This window comes from Rhinatrema bivittatum, chromosome 1 (genome assembly GCF_901001135.1).
Source record: "Rhinatrema bivittatum chromosome 1, aRhiBiv1.1, whole genome shotgun sequence".
NCBI classification, from domain to species: domain Eukaryota; kingdom Metazoa; phylum Chordata; class Amphibia; order Gymnophiona; family Rhinatrematidae; genus Rhinatrema; species Rhinatrema bivittatum.
In genome coordinates, this window is record NC_042615.1 from 154614304 (window position 1) to 154638915 (window position 24612).

General features: G+C 42.0%; 1 protein-coding gene across 2 annotated transcripts in view; it reads left to right on the plus strand.

Moving 5' to 3' along the window:
* The window catches only part of BEND4 (BEN domain containing 4), a 107952-nt gene extending 84460 nt beyond the window's left edge, over nt 1–23492 (plus strand). The window contains exon 5 of one of the 2 annotated variants that reach the window (XM_029588666.1): nt 22770–23492. In XM_029588666.1, coding sequence (XP_029444526.1) covers nt 22770–22984 — 215 coding nt within the window. In that variant the 3' untranslated portion in view covers nt 22985–23492. The remainder of the gene's footprint in view (nt 1–22769) is intronic. The other variant, XM_029588674.1, reaches the window with a different exon arrangement.
* The last annotated feature ends 1120 nt before the right edge of the window (nt 23493–24612 follow it).

A 24612-nucleotide genomic window follows, 5' to 3' on the forward strand; every position in this document is an offset into this window, starting at 1 on the left:
CTTATTGGGCCTTTGTGCATAGGCCTTCTGACATTGACATGTAACACCTAATGATGAGATGTGTAGCTTGGCAGTTCTGTTTTACAAAATCTACATTTATCTATTTTACTTCTTTTCTTTAAATCTGATTAATAAAGATATTACATGTTGTTCACTTTTTTTCTTAGATATTATTGTATGTGAGATTAGGGGTGTGGGAACCTGTCTGCTCCTGTGCACTTAATGTCCCCTCTCCCACACCTATCGGGGCAGCAGTGCTACAGACAGTTCTCTCCTATTACTTTCTATACACACACACAATCTGAATCTTTCAGGAATGACTACATGTTTTATCCACAGAATTACTTTTATTTGTCAAACTTTGCAGACTTAGCATCTAGAAAAATATAAACAGTATATATCTCCAACATCCTTGCTACTAAGCACCAGTTTATGCTGAAGAAAGATCTGCATCATTAGTAGTTTTAAACATGCCAGAAACCTTAACCTGCATAATATACATTAAGACCAATAGTTAACTTTTATTATCCCTACTAACTTCAGGAAATTCCCTCTTTCTCTAGAGCCATCTCTAGCTGGAGATCTCAGGGATCGTCTCGAGCAACAAGCTTGCTTCTTGGGTTTCGGTACTGGATGGCTGAAAAGACATCTCTCTGCTCTGGACTGTCCTGGACGTTGGGGCGGGGTTTCCGGTTCCAAGTTAGGGTTTCCCTCTCGTCTGTCTCCTGGACACTTTACTGGCTGTCAGATAGCAGACAGGGCTTTCCTCTCTCTTCTGTTTCTTGGCCACACCCAGTCCTCTCCCCTCCACACAGGGAGTTGCAAGGGCTCCTTTGTGTCGTCTCCCCCTTCAGGTAGTCAGCTCTCCTTCTTCCTCCCTGTTTGCTCCTTCTTATACCAGCGAGCCTATGCCTAAGGATCATGCAGTGAGTGGAGGGCGTCTTCTCCGCATTGCAGGTCTTTGCCAACCCCCTTTAAGCTCTCGGTGAGTCCTGCCATGTCCATAAATTCTTCTTTTGTCCCTGGATGGGGGTACAACCCTATCCTATGGACTCTCCTTGGGCGACTCTGCTCTTAGGGAGAACATTTTTTTTCTCCTCTCTTACACAGTGACTTATAGTCAACAGGCAAACAAGCAGATCTTGATTGGTTAGTTAAAGTTCCCATCTGTTTTTTTCTTTCTCTGCTGAGACAGTCTTGGTGGGAAGATACCTGTCAGTATGCACCTTTTGCAATCTCTGTCCCTCTGTGGCTGAGATTCATCTTTAGGGCCTCCAGTGGCAAAATATCAGGTATCACCCTACGTTTCCCCCACATAATTTAAATCCTTCAAAAAAAAAATGTAGTTTAGTGAAGCAAGACTTCCTTGGTGTAAATCCATGCTGGCTGTGTCTCATTACGCCATGTAGCATAGTAATGACAGCAGATCAATCCATTCTGCTTTGCAATTTGCTTATGGTAGTAACTGCCACTCCATGCAAGTTACCCCCATGCATTCTATTAAGGGTAGTAACTGCTGCTCCGTGCAGGTTACCCCCATGCATCTATTAAGGGTAATAACTGCTGCTCTGTGCAGGTTACCGCCATGCAAGTTACCCCCATGCATTCTATTAAGGGTAATAACTGCTGCTCCGTGCAGATTACCTCCATGGAGAAATGTAACACGGCCCCTTTTCTTCATTTCCAACCTCAGGTCTTTAGGGATCCACAATGTTTGTACCATGCCCTTTTTGAATTCATTTACTGTTCTCATCTTCATCACCTTTTCTAGGAGGGCATTCCAGGAATCCACCTCCCTCTCCATGAAGAAATATTTCCTAATATTGGTTCTGAGTTGTCCCCCTTGGAGTTTCAAATCTTGATTCCTAGTTCTACCAGTTGGAAGTTTGTGCATCATTAATACCTGTCTGGTATCTAAACGTCTGTATCATATCTCCTCAGTTTCTCCTCATAGGTCTTCTGAAACAGACATAAGAACATAAGACCACACACTATTGTGGTTGCCTTTCTCTGGACTATTTACATCCTGTCTCTATTCTTTTTCAGATAGACTATCTCTAGAACTGAACACAGTTCTCCAGGTGAGGCCTCACCAAGGACCTGTACAAGAGCATTATCGCCTCCCTTTGATTACTCTTTTCTCTATGCACCCAGCATACTTCTGGCGTTAGCTACCACCTTGTCACATTGCTTTGTTGCCTTTAAATTACCAGACACAATCACCCCAAGATCCCTCTCTTGGTCTGTGCACAATAGTTTTTCACCCCCATCACATACAGCTGTTTTGGATTACTATACCCCAGTTGCATGGCTCTTCACTTCTTGGCATTGAATTGTAGCTGCCAAAACTTTGACTAATCTGAGTTTTCTTAAATTTCTTTTCATTCTCTCTTCTCCTTCAGGCATGTCTACTCTATTGCATATCTTATCTGTAAAAAGGCAAACTTTTCATTCTAACCCCTCCGCAGTGTCGCTAATGAAGATATTAAGCAGAACTGGTCCTAAAACTGAGGCACTCTAACATTGTTTTCTCATCAGAACAGATTTCATTTACCATTCATTACACATTGTTTCCTGTCCATCAACCAGTTTGTAATCCACTCAAGAATCTTGGTGCCCACAACCAAGCTTCTCATTTTGTTCACAAGCCTCCTAATTGAAATACAAGGGACATGGGCTAGGGAAGAAGCATTATAGGTTGCCCTAAAAAAATGGTGCTTCCATTTACATCTGTGTTGTCTACAGGCCTCTGATAAAGATAGAGCTGGACAGAGATCTGGTTGGAGACATCCAAAAAGTGGGAAAAAAGAGAGAAGTATTGCTCCTTGGAGATTTTAATTTGCCGGATGTGGATTGGAGTATCCCTTCTGCTGAATCTGCAGAAAGTAGAGATAGTGGATGCTCTTCAAGGAGCTCTGCTCAAACAAATGGTAATGGAGCCCACAAGGGAGTGTATGATACTTGACTTGGTGCTCACAAATTGGGATGTTTCTAATGTCCGAGTAGGTGCCTATCTGAGCACCAGTGATCATTAGACTGTTTGCTTTGATATCGCAATAAGATATGAGAGAGTCTCATGAAGACCCGAGTTTTGGATTTCAGAAACACAGACTATGCCAAAATGGGGATGTTTGTGGAGGAAGAACTAGAAGACTGGGAAACAATGTGTGAGGTGGAACAGTGGGCCAAATTAAAAAGCTATTTGGGGGTGCTCTAATGCAGTTAATTGCGATGGACACATAGGAGGTGAGCTCCTTCCACCCAATTGCTTTTGGCTTTCTGCTGTCTTCTATGGCCTTGAAATGTAAAACTGCGGATTTAAAGCACTTTTTCTTATAATAAACAGACTCCTGAGCTCATGGCAGATGAGGGCAGGCAGGCCGCAGCTGCTATGGAGGAGCTAGATTTTGATGATGCCACTCCTGCACACTCCTGGTCCCAGCAATCTTGACTTACCTTCGAGGGACGAGATTCAGAGGTGGTTCCTGGAACTGCATGTCGATTTATGAAGCAACACAAGTTGGATTTATTGGCTTCAATAACTCTTCTCGTGTAGACGATCTAGACATGCAGGTGAACAGTCAGGCAGTTACTATTATAGCCTTAACTGCGCAGCAAACCGATGTAGGCTGAGTGTGCTTTTCTAGCTGAAAAGCTAGAAGATATAGAAAATTGTAATCTACATTGCAACCTGAAGATTAGAGGAGTGCCGGAAATTGAAGTCTATGGTGACACTGGGGCAGCTACAGAAAAGATCTGTTCTTTTATCCTCACAGATCCTGCTTCGGAGGACTCTGTTGCATGATTTTTCTTGTCCTATTAAGCTAGAGCCCTGGACCCCAAAACTGATAATAGAGCCAGACACATTATAATGTCTTCACAGCTTCACCCAAAAAATACTCATGAGGTGGCAAGAATGCGGGCTGACTGGCGCTGGAAAGGTCATAATATCGCCATCTTTAATTATCTTGCCCCATCAATGCTTCGCAAGCATTTTGAAATGAGAGGTGACACTGTCCTTATGAGATGAACATGTTTGATATCGCTGGATCTTCCATTTTGGGCTCCAGTTTGCACTCAACGGGATATCATACTGGGTAAAAACAGTGTCGGAGGCTATGGTAGCCTTCAAACAAGTGGATCTCCATATCAGCTTCTCTATTCCTAAAGCAGATGCACTTCCAAGATGGCAGTGTGCCAGTCAAAGGAATCTTGCTTGGTGCTGTTGGATCAAGGCTGAAGACTTATATGGATTTTGGGGGTCAATATACAGAGGACTTGGATGTTCTTTCCTTGTGACCATATGGCTGGGTTTAACTTTTCTAAAGTTAGTCTCACATGAAGTGATATATAATGTATTTAATGTATATTTTCTGTGCACTAGCAATACAAATGTTTCTATTGCAATATTTCAGCTTTGAATTTTGTTTACCATTTCAAGGTCAATCGGGGGGGGGGGGGTTTTGCTGTGTTTCCTTCATAGTCTCACTGCGATGCCCCCCCTCCCCCCCCCCCCCCCCAGGAGTGGTGGAATCCGCCCAAGAGGTTCAGCAGATTATCAGTTGGGGAGGGGGGATTCATTGGGGAGGGAATCTCTTCTGCTTTCTAATCTGACTTTTATGCACATGGAGAAGTTATTTTGACTTATGCATGATGTTACGTGCAGTTCCTAACGTGATAGTTTGTAGATTCATCTTTATCCATGACAACTAGGATACTTTCTATTAACGTTAAAGGCCTTACTATGTTTGGTAAGTGCCAGTTTGTAGCTCAGGAGGTTGCATATCATAAGGCTTCCATTGTGTTTTGGCAGGAAACTCATCTGAGGAAGCGGCATGAATGTCTTCTCTCTATCGGAAATTTTTCTCATATGTTTCTAGCTTCTTGCACCAAAGGTACCAGATATGCTAGAGTGGGTATCCTATTTTCGAATCTTCTCACTTTTGAACTACTCCTTCAGGTATCTGACCCACATGGCCAGTATATTTTAGTTAAGATTCGGGTGTGCAGGGATATCTACACTTAACGTTTATGCACCAAATGTGGATCAAGGTACCTTTTTACATTCATTGGCTCGCCTTTTGGTTACTCATGCTAATGGATTTTTAGTATTAGGAGGAGATTTTAATTTTTTCATAAACCCTACTCTAGATAGGTCAATCCGCCCCTGCTGATGTGAGTTATCGGGGGATCGGGCTTCCCCCGGTGGGCCGGTCACTCCTGTCCCCTTTTTTTTGTATTAAAAAATTTCCAACCAAAGTATTAGGGGGCGCCGCGAGCAGTGGTATCCCAAGGGGAGCCAATGCCCCCGGGCGCAAGGAGGTTCATGTGGCCGCTGAGCAGCAACACGTATATAGGAGGCAGATCGGCAGGGCCGTGGTGAGGCTCACGTCACCACGGCCCGGTGCCGCGTGGGCAGGAAGGAGGAGGGGTATTAGTGCGTGCAGAAGAGGAGCAGCGCTTACGGGCCGCCGCGATGATTCGCGGCGGCCCGAGAAGAGGAAGAGGCCTGAGAAGATCAGGGCTACTGCAGAGCCCATCCTGCGGCGACCCGCGAAGAGGAGGCCCAGAGGTGAGAGAGAGACTGAGGGCCTGTAGAGTGTGTGTGCATGTATGAGATGAGTTGAGAAATTGTGTGTGGGAGTGAGGATCTGAATGTTTGCAGAGACAGCATGTGAGAGCCTCTGTGTGTGTGTGACAGCATGTGAGAGTGAGAGCCTGTGAGTGTGTATATGAATGATTGATTGTATGAGAGAGAGCATGTGACAGTGAGAGCCTGTGCTTGAGTAAGACAGCATATGGGAGAGAGAGCGCCTGTGTGTGTGAGAGTCAGACAGCATGTGCAAGAGAGCCTGTGTGTATGAATGATTGTATGAGAGAGAGCATGTGAGAATGAGAACCTGAGTGTGTGTTTGAGGGAAGAAGATGGAGAGAAAAAAAATAGAAAAAAAGACAATATAAAAGGAATTGGCAAAAAAATATGAAAGGGAAAGTGGAAAAAAAAAAGCCTGTGACCAACTGATTAGAAAACTAAGATCAGCCAGCAAAGGTAAAAAAAAAAAATTACTTTTTAGTGATTGGCACATGTAATCTTTGGGAATGTGCAAGAATAGCACTTTCTCTATGCGGATCTCACAATGTACGAGATCAGCATGGAGAAAGTGGAAGCCCACGGGGCCTGCACAGAGGAGGTAGCAGAATGGGCTTCAGTGTCAGTAGCAGCAATCGGCGCCTCCCCAATAGCCATGCGGCAGCAGTGACAGTGGCAGCAGAGGAATGAGAGAGGTTCCAAGGTTGTTGGCAAAAGAAAGAGAGGGGGGTCTGCCTTTAGTGTGTGCATGTGTATGAATGGGATTCTGCCTGGGGGTGTATGTGTGTGAATGCACAATTGCCTGCCTTGGGGGTCTGTGTGTGTGAGAATGAATGTGTGCATGCCTGGGGGATGGGGAGGGATTGGTGTGAAAATGAATGGGAGCCTGCCTGGGGGTCAGTGTGTGTGAGAAAATCCAAGGGGGTGGGAGTTTGTGTGTGTGGGGGGGGTGTGTGTGTGTGGAGGGAGAGTATCTTAGAGCCTGAGAGTGTGTCAGTGAGAGCGAGAGGTTATGGTGGGTATAAGAGCATGAATGTGGTATATGACAGTGTATGTGTGAGAGAGAGAGGATAACCTCCTAATCCTCGACAATATCAGGGTGACTGGAAATAAAGAGCTCCCACAGAAGGGGACAGCAGGGGCTTTTTAAAATCCTTATTAGTTTTAATTATTGAATGTTATTTGATATATGTGCTGTTTTGAAATATTTTATTAGTGTTTGGGACATTGTAAAAAATGTATATGATTTTAATTAATAGAAATTCTATTTATCAATAGTTTTAAAATATTCTTTTATTATGGTTTTACTATTATAACTGATGCTTTGTTTCTTGATTTTTATTTGTTTTATGAGGAATGGTGGTTCTATTTTTCTATTGTTAATACATGGAGTCTGGCTTCTTGGAGTTTCCATTTCAGTTTTTGTCATTTGTGCTCCTTCATTTTGTATTCTGTATTTGGTGAGAGTTTGTGTTCTGCATGCAAAGACTGAGATGAAGCATTCTTGTAGCATGTGGTTTCTCTGTAGGGATCTGTAGTAGCTTGGCCTGTTCTGTTTTCCTGATAGGAGGTGTATTGATATTTTAGATTCTGGTGTAGTATTTGTGCTATTCTTTTTCATAGGTGGGGTTGTTATTCTTTGAGTGTTGGCAAATAGTACTATGTTGATTTGGGAGGACCATACCGAAATATAATTTATATATATATATGTACACACCCCTATATGTAAATTATATATGTAAATTATATTGTATATGTAATTGGTTACCCATGGGCCAGTATGGAGAAAAATCCCCTGGGCCACTATTTTCCCACAATCCGCCCCTGCACATCAAGCCTTGACTTCTGCTCAAGGGACACAGAAATTTCTTATTAGCTAATGTCCCAATGGAGCCTCGTAGATTGCTGAAGGCAGAGGTATCCTAAATCTCATACTTACACCTTTTATTCTGCATCGCATGGGACCTATTCCTGTATAGATTATTTTTTGATTGACAAATTGTTGCAAAATTGGATCATGGGGGCTTCTATTGGTAATATGTGGTCTGACCATGCACCTGCCTGGTTGGATATTCTTTTTCAGGATTCAGATAGTGGTCAACACTTTTGGTGACTAAATGAAATCCTTTTAAAGAATGAACAATTTTCTAAATCCATAGAAGACAAGCTGAAAGAGTTCTTCTCACAGCATGATTCTTCCTCTACTCCCCAAGGAGTTATTTGGGATTGCTCTAAGGCTGTTATGAGGTATGCTGACTTCTTACACTTCTCATAATAAGAGGGAAAGGGAGAATAAGTGGTCCCAATTGATGGCCACAATCAGTCAATTGTCCCGTACTCACATGCAGACGCAGTCAAAGTCTATTTTTAGATAATTATCCATGCTAGTTTGGAATTGCAGTCATTGGATGATGAACATTTGAACCATCAGCTTGATTTTACTAAAAAAAAAAGCATTTTTTCTGGGAGGGAATAAGGCTGGCCGTTACCTGGCTAGGAGATTGAAGGTGTTCCAAGCTCAGAGTTGCATAGCCAAAATTAAAACTGTCAGTGGAGACATGGTAACCAAGACTGCAGAGGTTAGGGATTGTTTTTCCAAATTTTATGCTTCACTATACAGTTCCGCAAAAAGTATCCTGGATAGCGATGTGATATTCATTATCTTAATTCGTTTTCCTTGCTGTTCAGGAGAGAGGCAGAACAACAGTATCTGGATAGGCCGATTAGTACTTTTGAGGTTTTACAAGTTATTAAAATATTAAAGACTGGCAAGACATCGGGCTTAGATGGATTTTCTAATGGATACCTTAAACAGTTTTCTCATGGCTTAGTGTCCTCTCTTACTGCCATGTTTAATTTTATACGAAAAGGGGGTTCTTTTGCGGCTCACTCCACTGTAGCCAGGATTTCAGTTTTGGCAAAGCCAGCAGAGACCAAACTATCTGTGGGTCTTATAGGCCGATTTCTTTAATAAACCTAGATTTGAAGATATTGGCTAGAGTCCTGGCTGTGCAATTGGCCACTACTTTTCCTAAATTGTTGCATAATGATCAGGTGGGCTTTATTCCACAACAATTAGCTCACTATCCCTACTATTTTGCTTTCTGTCTATGCTAAGAAAGCATTTGACATGGTTCATTGGCTTTTTTTAATTTCAGACATTAGAACACATGTGCTTTGGTCCTTATTTTCTCCAGTAGATTCGGAAATTACACGACTCCCCTAAGCCAGAATTAAAGTTAATGGGGATACGGGGATTGTTTTGAAATAGAATGGGGTTCCAGACATTATATGTCCCCTTTATTATTTGCTTTGTTTTTGGAGCCTTCACTACCAAGATCTGCTCATCAGCACAGATTACAGGAGTTGTTTTAAAAGGACAGTTCCTAAACTGTTTTTGCTTTTTGTGGATGATATTCTATTTACTCGGACCCTTATTCAGTCATTAGCGGGTGTCATGGCCGAATTGGGGAAATTTAGTGCAGTGTCCGGATTCAAGGTTAATTTAGATAAGTCTGAAATTTTAAATGTCAGTTTATTGGAGCCATCTCTTTCTATCTTGCAACAATAATTCCCTTTCAGATAGGCAAAACGATCTTTTAAATATTTGGGGGTTCATTTGGGTACTGATAATTTAAATGGAATAAACTTGAAGTATGCCCCATTAGTACAAGCTATTGAAAAAGATTTGGACAGATGGGTTAGAGAAAGCTTCTCTTGGTTGGGGCGCATAGTGATTGTTAAAAATGAATGTTTTACCTTCTTTCTTTATTTGTTTTTAACCCTTCCGATTTATATATCTGTAGCTATTCTGTGTTCTTGGCAGAAGAAAGTCTTTGATTTTATTTGGAGGAGGCAACCCCCAAGGGTTGCTAGGAAGGTTGTTTCAACCTAAAGTGAGGGGTGGTTTGGAGGTACCAAACTTATTATGGTATTATGCATCATCTCAGTTGCGAGCTTTGTTGGATTTTCATAGTTTATGTTCTTTAAAGCAATGGGTGTCATTGGAACAAGAGATAATCAGGGTGATGCCGTTTATCTGCTTTACCCTGGCAACCATGTACTACTTAGCGGTTGTTAAATTATTGTCCTTATGCTTTGCAAACTTCTTTGAGTGTGGTTTCAATAGAAATCCAAATTGATTGGCAATTATGCCTATTTCTCATGCACACACTTTCATAATAAGACTTTTCCAGCATGGTTAGCTGTTTTGCCATTTGAGATTTGTAAGAATCATGGTATTCATAGAATAGGGCATTTACTGGTTAATGGTAATCTAATGCTTCCAGGTGCTGTCTCTCAAACTTATAAAATGGAAAAGGTGAACTTTTTGTAATATGCCCAGCTTAGACACTTTATAAGAGTACAACAGAGACTGGTCCATATTTGATTGGGTAAATCTGTTTGAGGGATACTTTGATCAGGTTGATAAACTAAAAGATTTAATTTCTAAGATATACTGCCTTCTTAATGGGAGCTTAACTGATATATTTCCATGTATCAGAAATTGGGAATGGGATTTAGGAGGCAATTGGAGTCTGGAGGACTGGGATATCTATATGCTCATAAGTATCCTATATCTACAAGAGAACAGTTATAAATGTTTTGCTGGTATATGATTCCTAGTCATCTCATCATATGTTTTCTAATGTTAGTCCCAGTTGGAGAAATTGTGAGCATGCATATTTGATGGTATTGCGAGACTGTGGTGACTTATTGACGTCAGATTATCAACTGACTATCCACCTTGTTAGGAGTGCAGAATCTCTTGATGCATGCTATATTTTGCTTAATATGACAGTTTTGGATGTTGATAAATCAAAATAGTGACTTTGCCAACATGTGTTAATCACCGCTAGGTGTGAATTAGCCAGGTTTTGGAAAAAAATTGATGTACCCTCCTTCTCCATGGTAATACATTGCCTGTATACTCGTTACCGACTGGGTCATTTAACTGCCTTACGACACAATCGCTTGACCTCTTTTGAGAGGACATGGGGCCCTTTTATGCGATGGAGGGATTTAAAGGGTCTAGAGATCTAACTATCTTCCTTTGTTATGTTTTCTCACCACTTACTCTCTCATCTCTTGGTCTTTCTTTTCCAATGCAAGCCTTTGCATTTTACTTTACTCTGTAATAATTCCTGGTAGCTATGAGCTGTCTTGCCTGTTGTGTATTGTTTTATATATGGAGCTACACACATTAAGCATTTATGCCAGTACTAATGTAATTAGCTTATTTTTTTCTATTTCCTGGAGAATAGTGCGTCTTCCATGTGCTTACATTGTCCATGTACTTGTGGATGAGTTGGGGTATTTCGCATTTAAAATATTATGGATGTTTGCTTTAGACTGACTCTGTACAGGTTTTTAATCATCCAATAAAAACTTTCAAATTAAAAAAAAAAAATCTATTAAAAGGCAACAAATCTTTGTTAGAAACTGATGTGGTTCTCAAAGGAGGTGGCTGAAAAAATGAAGGCAAAAAGAACAGCATTTAGGAAGTATAAAGGATCCCGAAAAGAGGAACACAAGAATACCTGGTGAAACTGAGGGAGAAGAGAAATCGGGAAAGCAAAAGGTCAAGCGGAAGAAAGGATTGTCTGAGGTAAATCATGGTGACAATACATTTCTCTGAGATCCGAGAAAGAAGGAAGACCTGAAGTGATATAGTGAAGTTGAAAGGTGATAAGGAGCGATGTCTGGAGAATGATGAAGAAATGGTAGAAATATTTAAACATACTTCAGTTTGGTGTTCACTAAAGAAGACCATGGACGAGGACTATTGCTGTTTGACAAGACCATGGATGGGAGTAGAGTAGATGCAGCCCCCTTTATAGAAGAGAATGTATGGAAAGAGAAGAAACCTTAAAGTGGAAAAGGCCATGGGGCCAGATGAGGTACATCCCAGGATTCTGAGGGAGCTCAGATGTGCTGGCGGGTCCACAGAAAGATCTGTTCAATAGATCCCTGGAAACGGGAGTGGTGCCATGTAATTGGTGAAGCAAAGTGGTGGTCCTGCTTCACAAGAGTGGTAGCAGAGAGGAGGCTGGAAACTACAGGCTGGTTAGCTCACCTCAGTGGTAGGAAAATTTAATGGGGAAACTGCTGAAGGAAAGGATAGTGAACTATTTAAAAACTGGTGGGTTGTTGGACCCAAGTAGCATGAATTAACCAGGGGAAGGTTTCAGAATCATCTATGGAGGTTGGAGGTGATAATCTGGATTCTGTGAGGAGGACTTCAAAGTTTAGACAATTCCTTTTCCAGATGAATCCGTTTCTTTTTCATTGCAGACAACCAGAAGCAACTGGGCAACCGTTAAGTTAAAATTAGTATGCCTAGGGACATAAGCACCACAGTTGTTACATTAAATTAAAAACATTCTGAAGATTAGTCAGTGAGGAGATTTATACTGTTTAAATATACAAGTTTTGGATTGATTACTTAAATCACTATTATTCCCTTAACCTAAATCGTTGGAAGAACTATCTAAGAAGAAAACGTAGGGTGGGTGGAAGGGTAAAAATAGCTCATAGGTAAAAGTCCTTATTTTCTCCATTTAAAACAAGGAATGTGATATAAAGACTAGTCAAAAAACAAGCATTTTACAGCTATATAAAAAGTCAGTTAGCAAAGTCTATTCCAAACAAGGTAGCACAGAGAGCTATTAATAAAAATAAATAAATTAAAAGCAAATAAGATCAGCTGGAGAATTTTGGTCTATAAGCAAATTCACTGTGAAACTAGAGTGATAGGATATTCTAGCTTATATTTAGTAGAAAGAAACTATTATGCAGGAGGAAAGGATTTAATAGCAGAAATTAAAAAAAAAAACCTTCTAAAGTGCACACTAAAAGCAAAATATAAATATGCTAAAATATTAAAGACTTATGTCTTCTATATGTTCTGTGATTTTGTTCTTAGAATAGCTTCCATGATTTTTCCCAATACTGGTCATGCTCACCAATTTTATAGTTTCCTGGATCACCCCTGGAGCTCTTTTTAAAAGTTTGGGGTTATATTGGCCAACCTCCAATCTTCAGGTACAATCGACTATTTTAAAGAGGGATTACAAATATAAATTAAATTGATCTATTATAGTTTTTTCAGAACTCTGGGATATATACCATCTGGTCTGGGTGCTTTGCTACTCTTTAGTTTATCTGCCCAGTTATATTTTCCAGGTTCACCATGATTTGTTTCAGTTCTTCTGAATTATCACCATTGAATACCATTTCCAGTATGGGTATCTCACCAACATCCTCATTAGTAAACACTGAAGCAAAAAATTAATGTAGTCTTTCCTTGATGGCCTTATCTTACCTAAGTTCCTCTTTTAACTTCTCAAACATCTAAAGGTCCATTTGACTCCCTCACAGGCTTCCTGCTTCTCATACATAACATTTCTATAGCACTATACAAAATACGCAGCGAATATATTTAAAAACTTTTATTAGCATTTTTGCCTCTATGGCCAACTTCTTTTCAAATTCTCTTAGTCTGTCTTATCAAAGTTTTACATCTAACTTTCCAATACTTATGCTTTTTCCTATTTTCTTCAAATTAATCCTTTTTCAGTTTTTGAAAACTTCTTTTCGCTAACAGCCTCTATCACCTTGCCTTTTAGCCATTGCGAAAACATTCACGGGACATTGTTTACATCTGTCATTTATGAATAATACAATTTTAAGGCTTAATTGCTATTATAAACTACCAACAGGCTTCACGGCCGGGTAAGAGCCGCAGATGAAGAACAGACTGGACGGTCTGACCGGGTGAGGTTAGACACGTCGTCAGGCTTGCAGATGCGGCTCCTACCTTTATAAAACATTTTTTTGCTTTATATACTTATATCTGCATGCCTGAGTTGGTTTACAATCATTAAAAGAGGTGCCTTTTGTGTTTTTGATTTGAGTTTGAGGACCTACTATACGCTCTTTGTTGGGATTTGGCAGCTGAAAGATCAACATGATACTCTTCAGCAACTTTCAGCCAGCCCCCTCTGAAGGGCCCTCTGCCATGAGGAAGTCCTCCAGGCCGGGCTCTCGCAAGCCCTTCTTCCGGCCGAAGACATACTTTCCTCCAGCTGCCGGTGCCCGCTCATCTCTGTCCTCCCCTAGAGGTTGTGGCCGGTAGCAGCAAGTTCTGAGGGCCCAACCAGCCCCCTGACTGGCGGCAAAAGGGCATGAGCCAAACACCAATTCCTCTGGCAGTCGATCCCCCAGTCAGTGGCAAGCTTCTTTGCTTCGCCCGCCGTTGGGAAGCGATCACTTTGTACCATTGGGTCCTCTCCATTGTCCATCAGGACTACCGCCTGAACTTCAGCAGGTTCTCAGAGACCGCTCCCCCATGTCCATCATGGGGCACGCCCGCCCATCAGGTTGTCCTTCAATCGGAACTGTCTGCCCTTCTAGCGGCGGAGGTAGTAGAACTGGTCCCCATGAGCAGTGGGGCCATGGTTTCTACTCAAGGTACTTCCTCATTCCAAAGAGAAATGGTGGCTTACGCCCCATCATCTACCTCAGGACATTAAATCAATGTCTCGTAAGAGAAAAATTCAAAATGGTCTCTGGGCACACTGATTTCACTCCTCCAAAGAGGGAGACTGGATCTGCTCCCTCGACTTAAAGGAGGCTTATGCCCATATTGCAATTGTCCTCAACCACAGGAAGTATCTCTGCTTTCTGGTGGGGACGGCACATTTTCAGAACAAAGTGGTGTCCTTTGGCTGGCTTCAGCCCCACACATCTTCACGAAATGCTTGGCGTCCTCGGGCATCGCTCGGTCCATGTCTTTCCATACCTGGACAATTGGCTGATCTGGAGCAATTCCCACTCCGGGGCCCTGAGTGCACTAGCCTTGACGGTTCAGACCTTACAGACATTGGGATTCGTTATCAACTTCCCCAAGACACATCTCGATCTGTCTCCATAGCTGGATTTTATCGGCGCCAGATTGGATAAGGCACAAGCAAAGGCTTTTCTGCCCAAGGATCGAGCGGCTGGCCACTCTTCGCAACAGAAAAAGGGTGCCAGCCAGTCTGCTGCTCCAACACAAGGTGGCCTCTGTCCATGTGACCCCCTTGTCTCGCCTCCGCATGAGGGACCCTCAGTGGGCCTTGCAGTCCCAGTGATGGCAGGCATCCCAGAATCTGTAGGTGCCAATGACAGTCACAGACCCTCTTCGCCTCTCCCTGACCTGGAGGGAAACCCTGCTTAATTTGGAAACCAGGCTCTCATTTCAGCCCACGCCACCCCAGATGACCCTCACTACCGATGCCTTGCCTCAGGGGCTCATACGAACGGCCTGCATACCCAGTGCCTTTGGACTGCAGCTGAGGCCCGCTGCCAGATAAATTTCCTGGAGCTGCGGGCAATCCGGTACACCTTGTTGGCCTTCCAGGACAAGCTGTCCTCCAAGGTAGTCGTCATCAAAACGGACAACCAAGTGGCGATGTGGTACATCAACAAACAGGGCAGCACGGGCTCCTTCTTTCTCTTCAGGAAGCGATACAGGTCTGAGATTGGGCCCTTTCCAGAGGGATGTATCTGCGGGCCCACCTATCTGCCGGGTCACCTGAACATGTTGTCGGACCGCCTCAGCCGGTCCTTTCAGCCATACGAGTGGTCCCTGAACCCAGTGGTGGCAGCCGACTTTTATTCCATTGGGGCACGCCGGACATGGACCTGTTCGCCTCTCCCCACAATGACAAGGTGAGCATGATCTGCTCCCTGGTTCTGTGGAGGACCATCCAGCCTGTAACGCGTTCTCCCTTCACTGAGGATGAGGTCTCATGTAGGCATACCCACCTATCCCGCTCCTCTCTAGGACTGTGATGAAACTGCAAGAGGACAGGGGGGGGGGGGGGACCATGATCCTGGTGGCACTCTCCTGGCCAAGGCAGGTGTGGTTTCCTCTGCTCCAGGACCTGTCCATGAGCGCACCGGTTCCGCTGGGGGCAGCTCCCGATCTCCTCTCACAGAACCAGGGCACATTGTGCCACCCAAATCTCCGGGCCCTGGCCCTCACAGCGTGGACGTTGAGCACATGATCCTCCAGCCCTTGCAGCTCTCGGATGGTGTCTGCAGGGTCCTTATTGAATCCCGGAAATCTTCCATCTGAAAATCTTACAGCTTGAAGTGGAAACTTTTTTTTTCTCCATCTGGTGCAGCAACCATAGCCTCGACCCTTTCTCCTATCTGCTCCCCGCCTCCTAGATTACCTTTGGCACCTGTCCGAGTCTGGCCTCCAAACCAGTGTGGTCCGAGTAGACCTCAGCATCTACCACCAGGGGGTCGATGGGATGCCCATTTTAATCCAGCCACTGGTTGGGTGTTTCTTGCGGGGCTTGGTTCAACTGAAGCCCCCGCTTTGCCCGCCAGCAACCCCATGGGATCTGAACACTGTCCTGGCGAGACTCATGCGGCATCTGTTCGAACCTCTCAAATCCTGTGACCTGAAGTTTCTCATCTGGAAAGTTATGTTCCTGGTGGCGATCACTTCCGCTCGCAGGGTCAGTGAAAGCCAGGCCCTGGTCACATACTCGCCCTACACGAAATTCTTCCATGATCGTGCGGTGCTGCTCACACATCCAAAATTTCTGCCGAAGGTGGTGACTGCTTTCCACATCAGTCAGTCAATCATTCTTCCCATGGCCTCATTCTCACCAAGGAGAACCTGCTCTCCACACCCTGGACTGCAAGTGAGTGCTCACTTTCTACTTGGATTGTACAGCGACATATACGCAGTCCACCCAGTTCTATGTATCTTTTGACCCCAATAGGCTGGGAGCAACACTGGTGAAGCAAACCTTATCAAACTGGCTAGCAGATTGCATTGTCTTCTGCTACAAGCAGGCAGGCCTTCAGCTGGCTGGCAGGGTGAAAGCTCACTCTGTGCGGGCTATGGTGGCATCAGTGGCCCATCTGCATGCGGTCCCTGTCGCTGAAATCTGCAGGGCCGCAACCTGGAGTTCTCTCCACGCTTTCACGGCTCACTACTGTCTTGACAGGGATAGTTGCCAGGACAGTGCCTTTGGCCAGTCTGTCCTGTGCAATCTATTCCAGTCCTGAACCCAACTATATTTCATCATGCTGTCTGTGGGACCAGACTGCCCCGTTCCCCACAATGCTGCAGTTATGATGTGCCCATTGGCACCTTGTTCAGCTATTGTGGGTCTCTGATTTGAATGAAGCAGTCTGGAACTCTAATCACCCACATGTGAGGACTACCATCCTGCTTGTCCTAGGAGAAAGTACAGTTGCTTACCTGTAACAGGTGTTCTCCTAGGACAGCAGGATGTTAGTCCTCAGGAATCCTGTCCGCCTCCCCACGATGTTGAGTTCACCTTCGGTTTATGTTATTGCTCGTATTTTGCTATATTAAGAGACTGAAGGGGGACCTCGTGTGGACGCACAGATAGCAGCAGGCTGATCATGCTCAGTCTGCCAGACAAAAGTTTTCTGTGCCATATGTGAGGACTAACATCCTGCTGTCCTCGGAGAACCCCTGTTACACACAAAGTGCAGTTGCTTACCTGTAACTTTGTAAATTGCTCAAAGCCTTGCGCACACACCGTAGTTCACAAATTTTAATAAACTAAATCTAATTTGATCGCATTATGATAACTGTTGCCAACTGGCCCAACTACAAAATCATGTGTTCCACTAAGAGTTAGATCGAAATGGCGCTCTTTCTCTCATTGGCTCCTGAACCAACTGCTCTATGAAACAGTCATTTATTCCATTTAGAAATTTTACCTCCCTAGCATGTTACCATCTACCCAGTCAGTATTCAGGTAAATCAGCCTCCCATTATTACTGTGCTAGCAAATTTGTTAGCGTCCCTGATTTCTCTTAGCATTTCATCATCCATCTTTTCATTTTGGCCAAGTGGATGGTAGAATATCTGTACTGCTATACTCTTCCCCATCACACATGGAATTTCTACTCATAAAGATTCTGTGGTTCATTTAGTCTCCTGCAGGATCTTTATCCTGTTGGACTCTGCCATCCGTAACATAAAGCGCCACCCCCATCCTTCTCCACAGAGTTGATCCACCCTATCATTAAAATATAATTTGTACCCTGGTATAGCACTGTCCCATTAGTTATCCTCCTTCCACCAAGTCTCTGAAATGCCAATTATGTTTACTTCTTCATTCAGTGCTATACATTCCAATCTCCCATCTTATTTTTTAGACTTCTGGCATTAGCATACAGACATTTTAAAGCACTTATTTTTTGTTTGAATTAAGATTCCAAATTTCCATCAACTGATAAGAGATAAATAATACAATCTCTTCTTTGCTTATAGACAGATGAACTGCTTTTTGTTTTTATTGGAAATTTTCCATCAGAATGCTCTTATTTCATTAGTATCTTTTGAAGATACCTCCCTCTGAACCATGCACTGCTGAGCAATTGTCAGCTTTTCCCCATGTTTTAGTTTAAAAGTCACTCTGTCTCCTTCTTTTTAAAGGTTAGTGCCAGCAGCCTGATTCTAGTCTGGTTAAAGAGGAACCCATCTTTTTGGAAAAGGCTCCATTCCTTAAACTAAATCCCTCTTCCCTCCACCATTGTTTTATCCGTGCAATGAGACTTCAGAGTTCTGCCTGCCTCTAGGGTCCTGTACAAGGAATAGGGAGCATTTCAAAGAATACTCCCCTAGAGGTTCTGGATTTCAACTTTCTTCCTAAAAGCCTAAATTTTGGCTTCCAGAACCTCCCTCCCACACCACCCTATGTAGTTGGTGCTCACATGTACAACAGCCAGCTCCTCCCAAATCTGTCTAAAAGCCTATCTGGGTGATGCATGAGATCCGCCACCTTCACACTAGGCAGGCGTTAGCAAGGGATATTCGCATCCACCAGCCACCTAGCTATCTGTATTCCTATCAACTATGACCGACCTAAGCCTTCCCTCCTGGACACTTGCCCTTGGGGACTTGTCCTCTGTGCAAGAGAATAATGCATCAGCTGGAGAGCAGGTCCTTGCTACAGGATCACTTCCTGCTACACCAAGGTGATGCTGTTCGACCAGGTGAATTTCCTTCTCCAAGGCAGCACAGGGGCTGCCAGACTGAAGTTAGGATTTGGCTACAATATCCCTGAATGTCTCCCTCTATGTACTTCTTTGTCTGCCTCATCTTCTCCATGATTGCTGCTCTAGTCTCCAGAGATTGGACTCGTTCTTTGCACCAGGCGCACACATTCAACCTCTCACCAATGGGTAGATAATATACTTGTGGCACTCTGTGCAAAAGGCTGGAAGGCCCTCCATCTTGCTGCTGGACTGCTGTCTTCATCTTAACATTGTTGAGTTCTTAATTTAGGTTGCTAAGGGAGTAGGGATGCGTTAATTAAAAGCCCTTTAAATTTATGTGGTGTATTCAATGATGCTGCATCATTCTTCAAAATGCGTTATGGCGTTAATGCGTGTGTTAACCTCACAACTCATGCGAAAAATGCTGTAGCGCATGTCATGAATGCAAATTTGTTTTTTTGGGGGGGGCAGGATTGGGGAGGAATTAGTTAAATTAGGGAACATATCGCACCGTGCGATAGCATAACGCATGCTATCGCACGGTCTTCACCAGGGAAAAAGGTGTAGTTATTTCTGGCGTTAAGCTGTACGATATGCCTGAAATGCCCTTAACGCAATTCGCAATACATTTTTGAAATTGCATTTTGGCTATTTCTGGGCTGGAGGGGGAGACAGAGAAAGAGAGAGCCTCTGGGGAGGGCCTCACTAGGTGCACCTATTTAAATCTCTATAGGAGGGCTGCCTAATAGGTTGAGGTGAGGTATTAGAGTCCAAGCTAGGGTCAGAGAACATATTACAAAATTTCATCTTTGTTAGACTTTCCTCACTCAAATGATGTCAAATCTTTACCCCAAGGTGTACTGTGCAGTTCGCACGTCTCAAGCTACATGCGAAACTGGCCCCTAAACCCTAAACTACCACTAACACCTCACCTCGACCTATTAGGCAGCCCTCCTATAGAGATTTAAATAGTTACCTACTAAGTGGGCCTTGCAGATAGGCAGGCTCTCTCTCTCTCTGCTCCCCCCCCCCCCCCCCCAAGTGCAGGATGTGAAAAGTAGGGTTTATCACACTGTGTGGAAATACAGATGTGAAGTGGTAAGTTACCGTGTGGTGCAGTAACTCCAAAATTTCCCTAAACACCCCTTTTTGTTTCCGTGGGCGTTATCACTGCCTTATTAAGACTTTTTGATGACTCTAGGGGTTAATTTGGCGATGACCTGCAAGGGGACAATTCATCTGTTGATAAAGTCTGGTCAATCCCTTGTTTTAAACAAATCCCTGATTGATTTTTGATGTGAAAGTGTCTGCTGTCCTCTTATATGGAAAAGTATGTAAATCAAAAAATGAGTTAGAGGTGAGTGGGAGAGAAAGACACTTGGTGGTCAATATTCAGAGCCAAGCCATTCATCTAAGTTAGAATCAACAGTGCCTAGGAGCAGCAAAAACAGACCTGTTGCTGGTGTAAAATATGACACCTGGCTCCATGGGACTATTGGTTGGTTCCTGGATTCTTCCCCCTTTTAATCCTTCCATAGTAACATAATAGATGACGGCAGATAAGACCCAGTTGACTCATCCAGTCTGCCCAGTTGAGATTCTTCTACTTTGGGTAGGTGAGCCTACAAATTACCATCTGCAGTCCAATATCTCTTAATTGACCTCAACTCTTTTCCTGCCCTCCACATCTGTCCTAAGCCTTTCCAAAATCTGTTAAGTGCTGGCAGACCATTTTTTTTAATCCATGATATGTAAGATGTGACATAATTCTGAACACAAATGAGGTGCACTCTCCTTACTGTGCTCACTCGGGGTCTATTAAGCAGATATTTGGGGGAGTCCGAGTTGGTAATCAAAACTGCCAACATTCGTGCAAACCTTGCTGATACTTTTACCTGTAGGATTTGCACCCATAATTGAGGCACGTCTGCACAGGTTTTTGCTTTTGATTATTGTACCTGGAAACATTACCCACAGAGATTGTGGCTGCTTTCTCTCTGTACATGGGGATAGAAAAAGATAGGGAGGTAAACTTAAGGGGACACATTCCATTTTCTTAACTTCGCATTATCCATTAAATACCCTATTCCCTCCTGTAAATGCCATTCAGTGATCATTTATCTAAACATTTTCTCAACATGGTTAACAGTAAACATTGGGTGGTCTTGGCCATCTAGAACTTCTTGAATGGGTACCAAGTTCACGGTGCACCAAACTTGGGGAGGGTCTCCCTACCAAGTATATTCCACATTAACTAATTTTCTATAAGTTCTTTACCCATTTTAGGAATTTCCATAAGTAATGTGAAAGACTGAAGTCAAAATGTAGAATGAATTATGGCTTTCTAAATTAACTTTATGCTTATTGTGACTATTGTGCAAAATTAAGCTTGTAATTAAGACAAGTAAATGCTAGTGGAATAACAAACTGATATTCCTGTATCTTGAATAAGATTATTAATCTGTACTGTCAGAATATGCAATGCGAGACTCACTTTTGAATTTTTTACTACATTTTTTAATTATATATTGAAAAAGTGTTAAATGCATTGCTCATCTTTTTTTATATAACACATTTTGGCTATGACAATCATTCATACCCTACAAAAAAATTATTTTTACAGTATTTTCTGTGACTGTCACATTGTGCAGTAAGTTATTGACTTTAAACCTGCTTATTTATAGAATTATGTATCTCGAATGTTAATCTCACCCTCCTGTACCCAACAATTTTTTATATATCAATTTTTTTGTTTTAAGTAAAAAATAATAATATGGAATGGAAAAAGGTAAGTTTCATACATATGAATGCATGCCTCCTCGGCCTTGCTTCAATTTTGTAGTGTAATCATAAGCTTACCAACCTTCCAATCCTTTTGTTATTTATGTTTCTTCTTTATTTTAATCAATGTGTGAATAAATAATGAAATTATTCTCTATATGACACCAGTACTGGCTTTTAGCTTATTTGCTTTGTATAAAATATTTATAGTCAAAACGCCATTAACGTGAACCTTTGTAAGGTAAGATTTTATACTAGGAAAATGTCCATGATGAACGCCATGATAGTAAGGTATAGAAAACGTATCACTTATCTCCCAACACAGCTGTGTTTCGAAAAAGTATCCTTTCTTCCTCAGGGGAGTTTGTATCCTTTTAATGGAACGCGCTCTCAAGTTCCGCCAGTTCTGCAGACTCTTCTCCTGGCCCAAATTTGAATATCTCCTGCCTCAAAATGGCAAACGCTAATTCAATGGCGTGCTGGTGTCCTCGGCATTATCCTTGTGCTAACTAGCACTGATACATGGCTTTAGTTATTCCTTTCTCTCAGGCTTAATCAGCTCTGAATGGCCGCCATTCAGAGCTGATTAAGCCTGAGAGAAAGGAATAACTAAAGCCATGTATCAGTGCTAGTTAGCACAAGGATAATGCAGAGGACACCAGCACGCCATTGAATTAGCGTTTGCCATTTTGAGGCAGGAGATATTCAAATTTGGGCCAGGAGAAGAGTCTGCAGAACTGGCGGAACTTTAGAGCGCGTTCCATTAAAAGGATACAAACTCCCCTGAGGAAGAAAGGATACTTTTTCGAAACACAGCTGTGTTGGGAGATAAGTGATACGTTTTCTATACCTTACTATCATGGCGTTCATCATGGACATTTTCCTAGTATAAAATCTTACCTTACAAAGGTTCACGTTAATGGCGTTTTGACTATAAATATTTTATACAAAGCAAATAAGCTAAAAGCCAGTACTGGCGTCATATAGAGAATAATTTCATTATTTATTCACACATTGATTAAAATAAAGAAGAAACATAAATAACAAAAGGATTGGAAGGTTGGTAAGCTTATGATTACACTACAAAATTGAAGCAAGGCCGAGGAGGCATGCATTCATATGTATGAAACTTACCTTTTTCCATTCCATATTATTTTTTACTTAAAACAAAAAAATTGATATATAAAAAATTGTTGGGTACAGGAGGGTGAGATTAACATTCGAGATACATATATATTTGCTAGGTCTCACTTTTAGCGGAGATTGGGAACGTTATTTATAGAATTAAGCATGTCTGCATGTTTGACAAATGGTTACCCTCTTATAATCCTCCTGTCATTTTGTTGCCCTACAGAGTTCATTAGGATGCACTGTACCTCAAACCCCGACTGGTGGATGCCTTCTGAAGAACAGATAAACAAGGTATTCAGTGATGCAGTAGGACATGCTCGGCAAGGGCGTGCAGTAGGGACTTTCCTTCATAATGGTAACTCTTATGATGGGACCGACCATCAAGTCTGTCAAGATGAAGTCTTCAATAGGAGTTCCCAAGTTGGATCTGGAGATTGATAGAAATGGAAAAGAAATCTGTACAGTAGTACAATGGGGAAAAAAAATAAAAACTATTAAAATGATCTTTCCCTCAACAATTATTTTAAGAGCCCAAAGCATGTCCATGTTTCAGAGTCCTACTCAACCACCACAGCATCATCATGACTTAACATACGGCTATCGTTGGCTGTCCGTCTGTGGATTTCTGGTGCGACTGTTACAAAATATTCATAAAAATGATGGAATAATTATTCAGTCAAGAACTTATTACACAATATGCTTTTTCATGTCAACATATGCAGTATGTATCTTACAAATGCATTTTTTATTTTATTTCAGCACTGTACACTTCCTTTTTTTTAAACTGTTGCCAATTTTGTCATTGTCATTGGATGTCATAATATTGAGACCATAATTCTGCTATGTATGCTTTAGGCCCTTAAAGTACTGAATACCTCTTATTCATGTTTTATTTTTTTAATAAATACTTCAAATGTTCTCCTTGCTTTTTTTTTTTTTTTTTCATTTGACCTAAAAATATTTTCAAAGTATTTTTATTTAATTTTTTTAAAAAAGTGATTTGATATCACAATAAATAAAATAAATATGTATCATTTACAGTACAAATATTCTGTCATTTGATTGTTAAATCTAATTTTTCTAGAAAGTTAATCGAAAGTATTAGATCAGATATGTGGTGCAAGTCTTGCTGGTATATGTCTATTGTGGTTATAGTTGTCAGAACTAACTGGCACAATGTCTTAACGAATAGAATGTGTAATGCAACAATTATACTGTAACCTCTATGTACCTCTAATTTATTTTTGTAAACACTGTAATAATGTTACTTTTAAAACATTCCAAAATGTCTGATGAAAGAATACCAGGTCTTATAACTATGAATCAGAAGGGGGGAAATATTAATCAGTTTAACACAAGTTATTTTTAAGATGTTACTAATTGTAAAACTTGTAGTCAAGGTCTTCTGTGTGTGTGTATGTCTAATACTGATATGATTCGGTAAACCTATCAGTATTCTGACTCTGCTCAATAGGACTCAGTACAGAACACTGTTTGGTAATGGATGAAGAGAAAATAAAGTATGTACCCATGCTTAATTCTAACAGTATTTTAAAATGTCACATCTGTGTTTATGATATGAGCAATATACAAATTGATTCAAATGCCACATGAAAACTAAATGCTGGATAGTGACTCATTCCCTTTCCTGTATAATGTATGTACTAACCTGTATTTAATGTTCACATTAAGTAATGCAGATGTACTAATGTGACAATAGCATTATGTTTTAAAAGCAACTGCATAGGAGGTACTATCTCAATTTATTAACACAGCCACATATTTTTAAATATGCAAAAATCACGGTAATGAGCTTGCTACTCATTCTCATGGTATTTACTAAAGAGTGAATTTGATCTTGGCCATGATAAGATTGGTGAGATAGTATCAGGAGGGGGAGCTGAGGAGGCAGCTTATTTCTGTCCCCATCCCAAAACTGGGGAAGCAGTCAGAAGAGGAGAGTACCAAAATAACCAGTTGCTTCCTCTGATTTTGTACTCTATGTGCGAAACAGGAGGATTTGGGAAGGGTCAGGAGGGCTGTGCGGCCCCACTATGGTGGTCCCC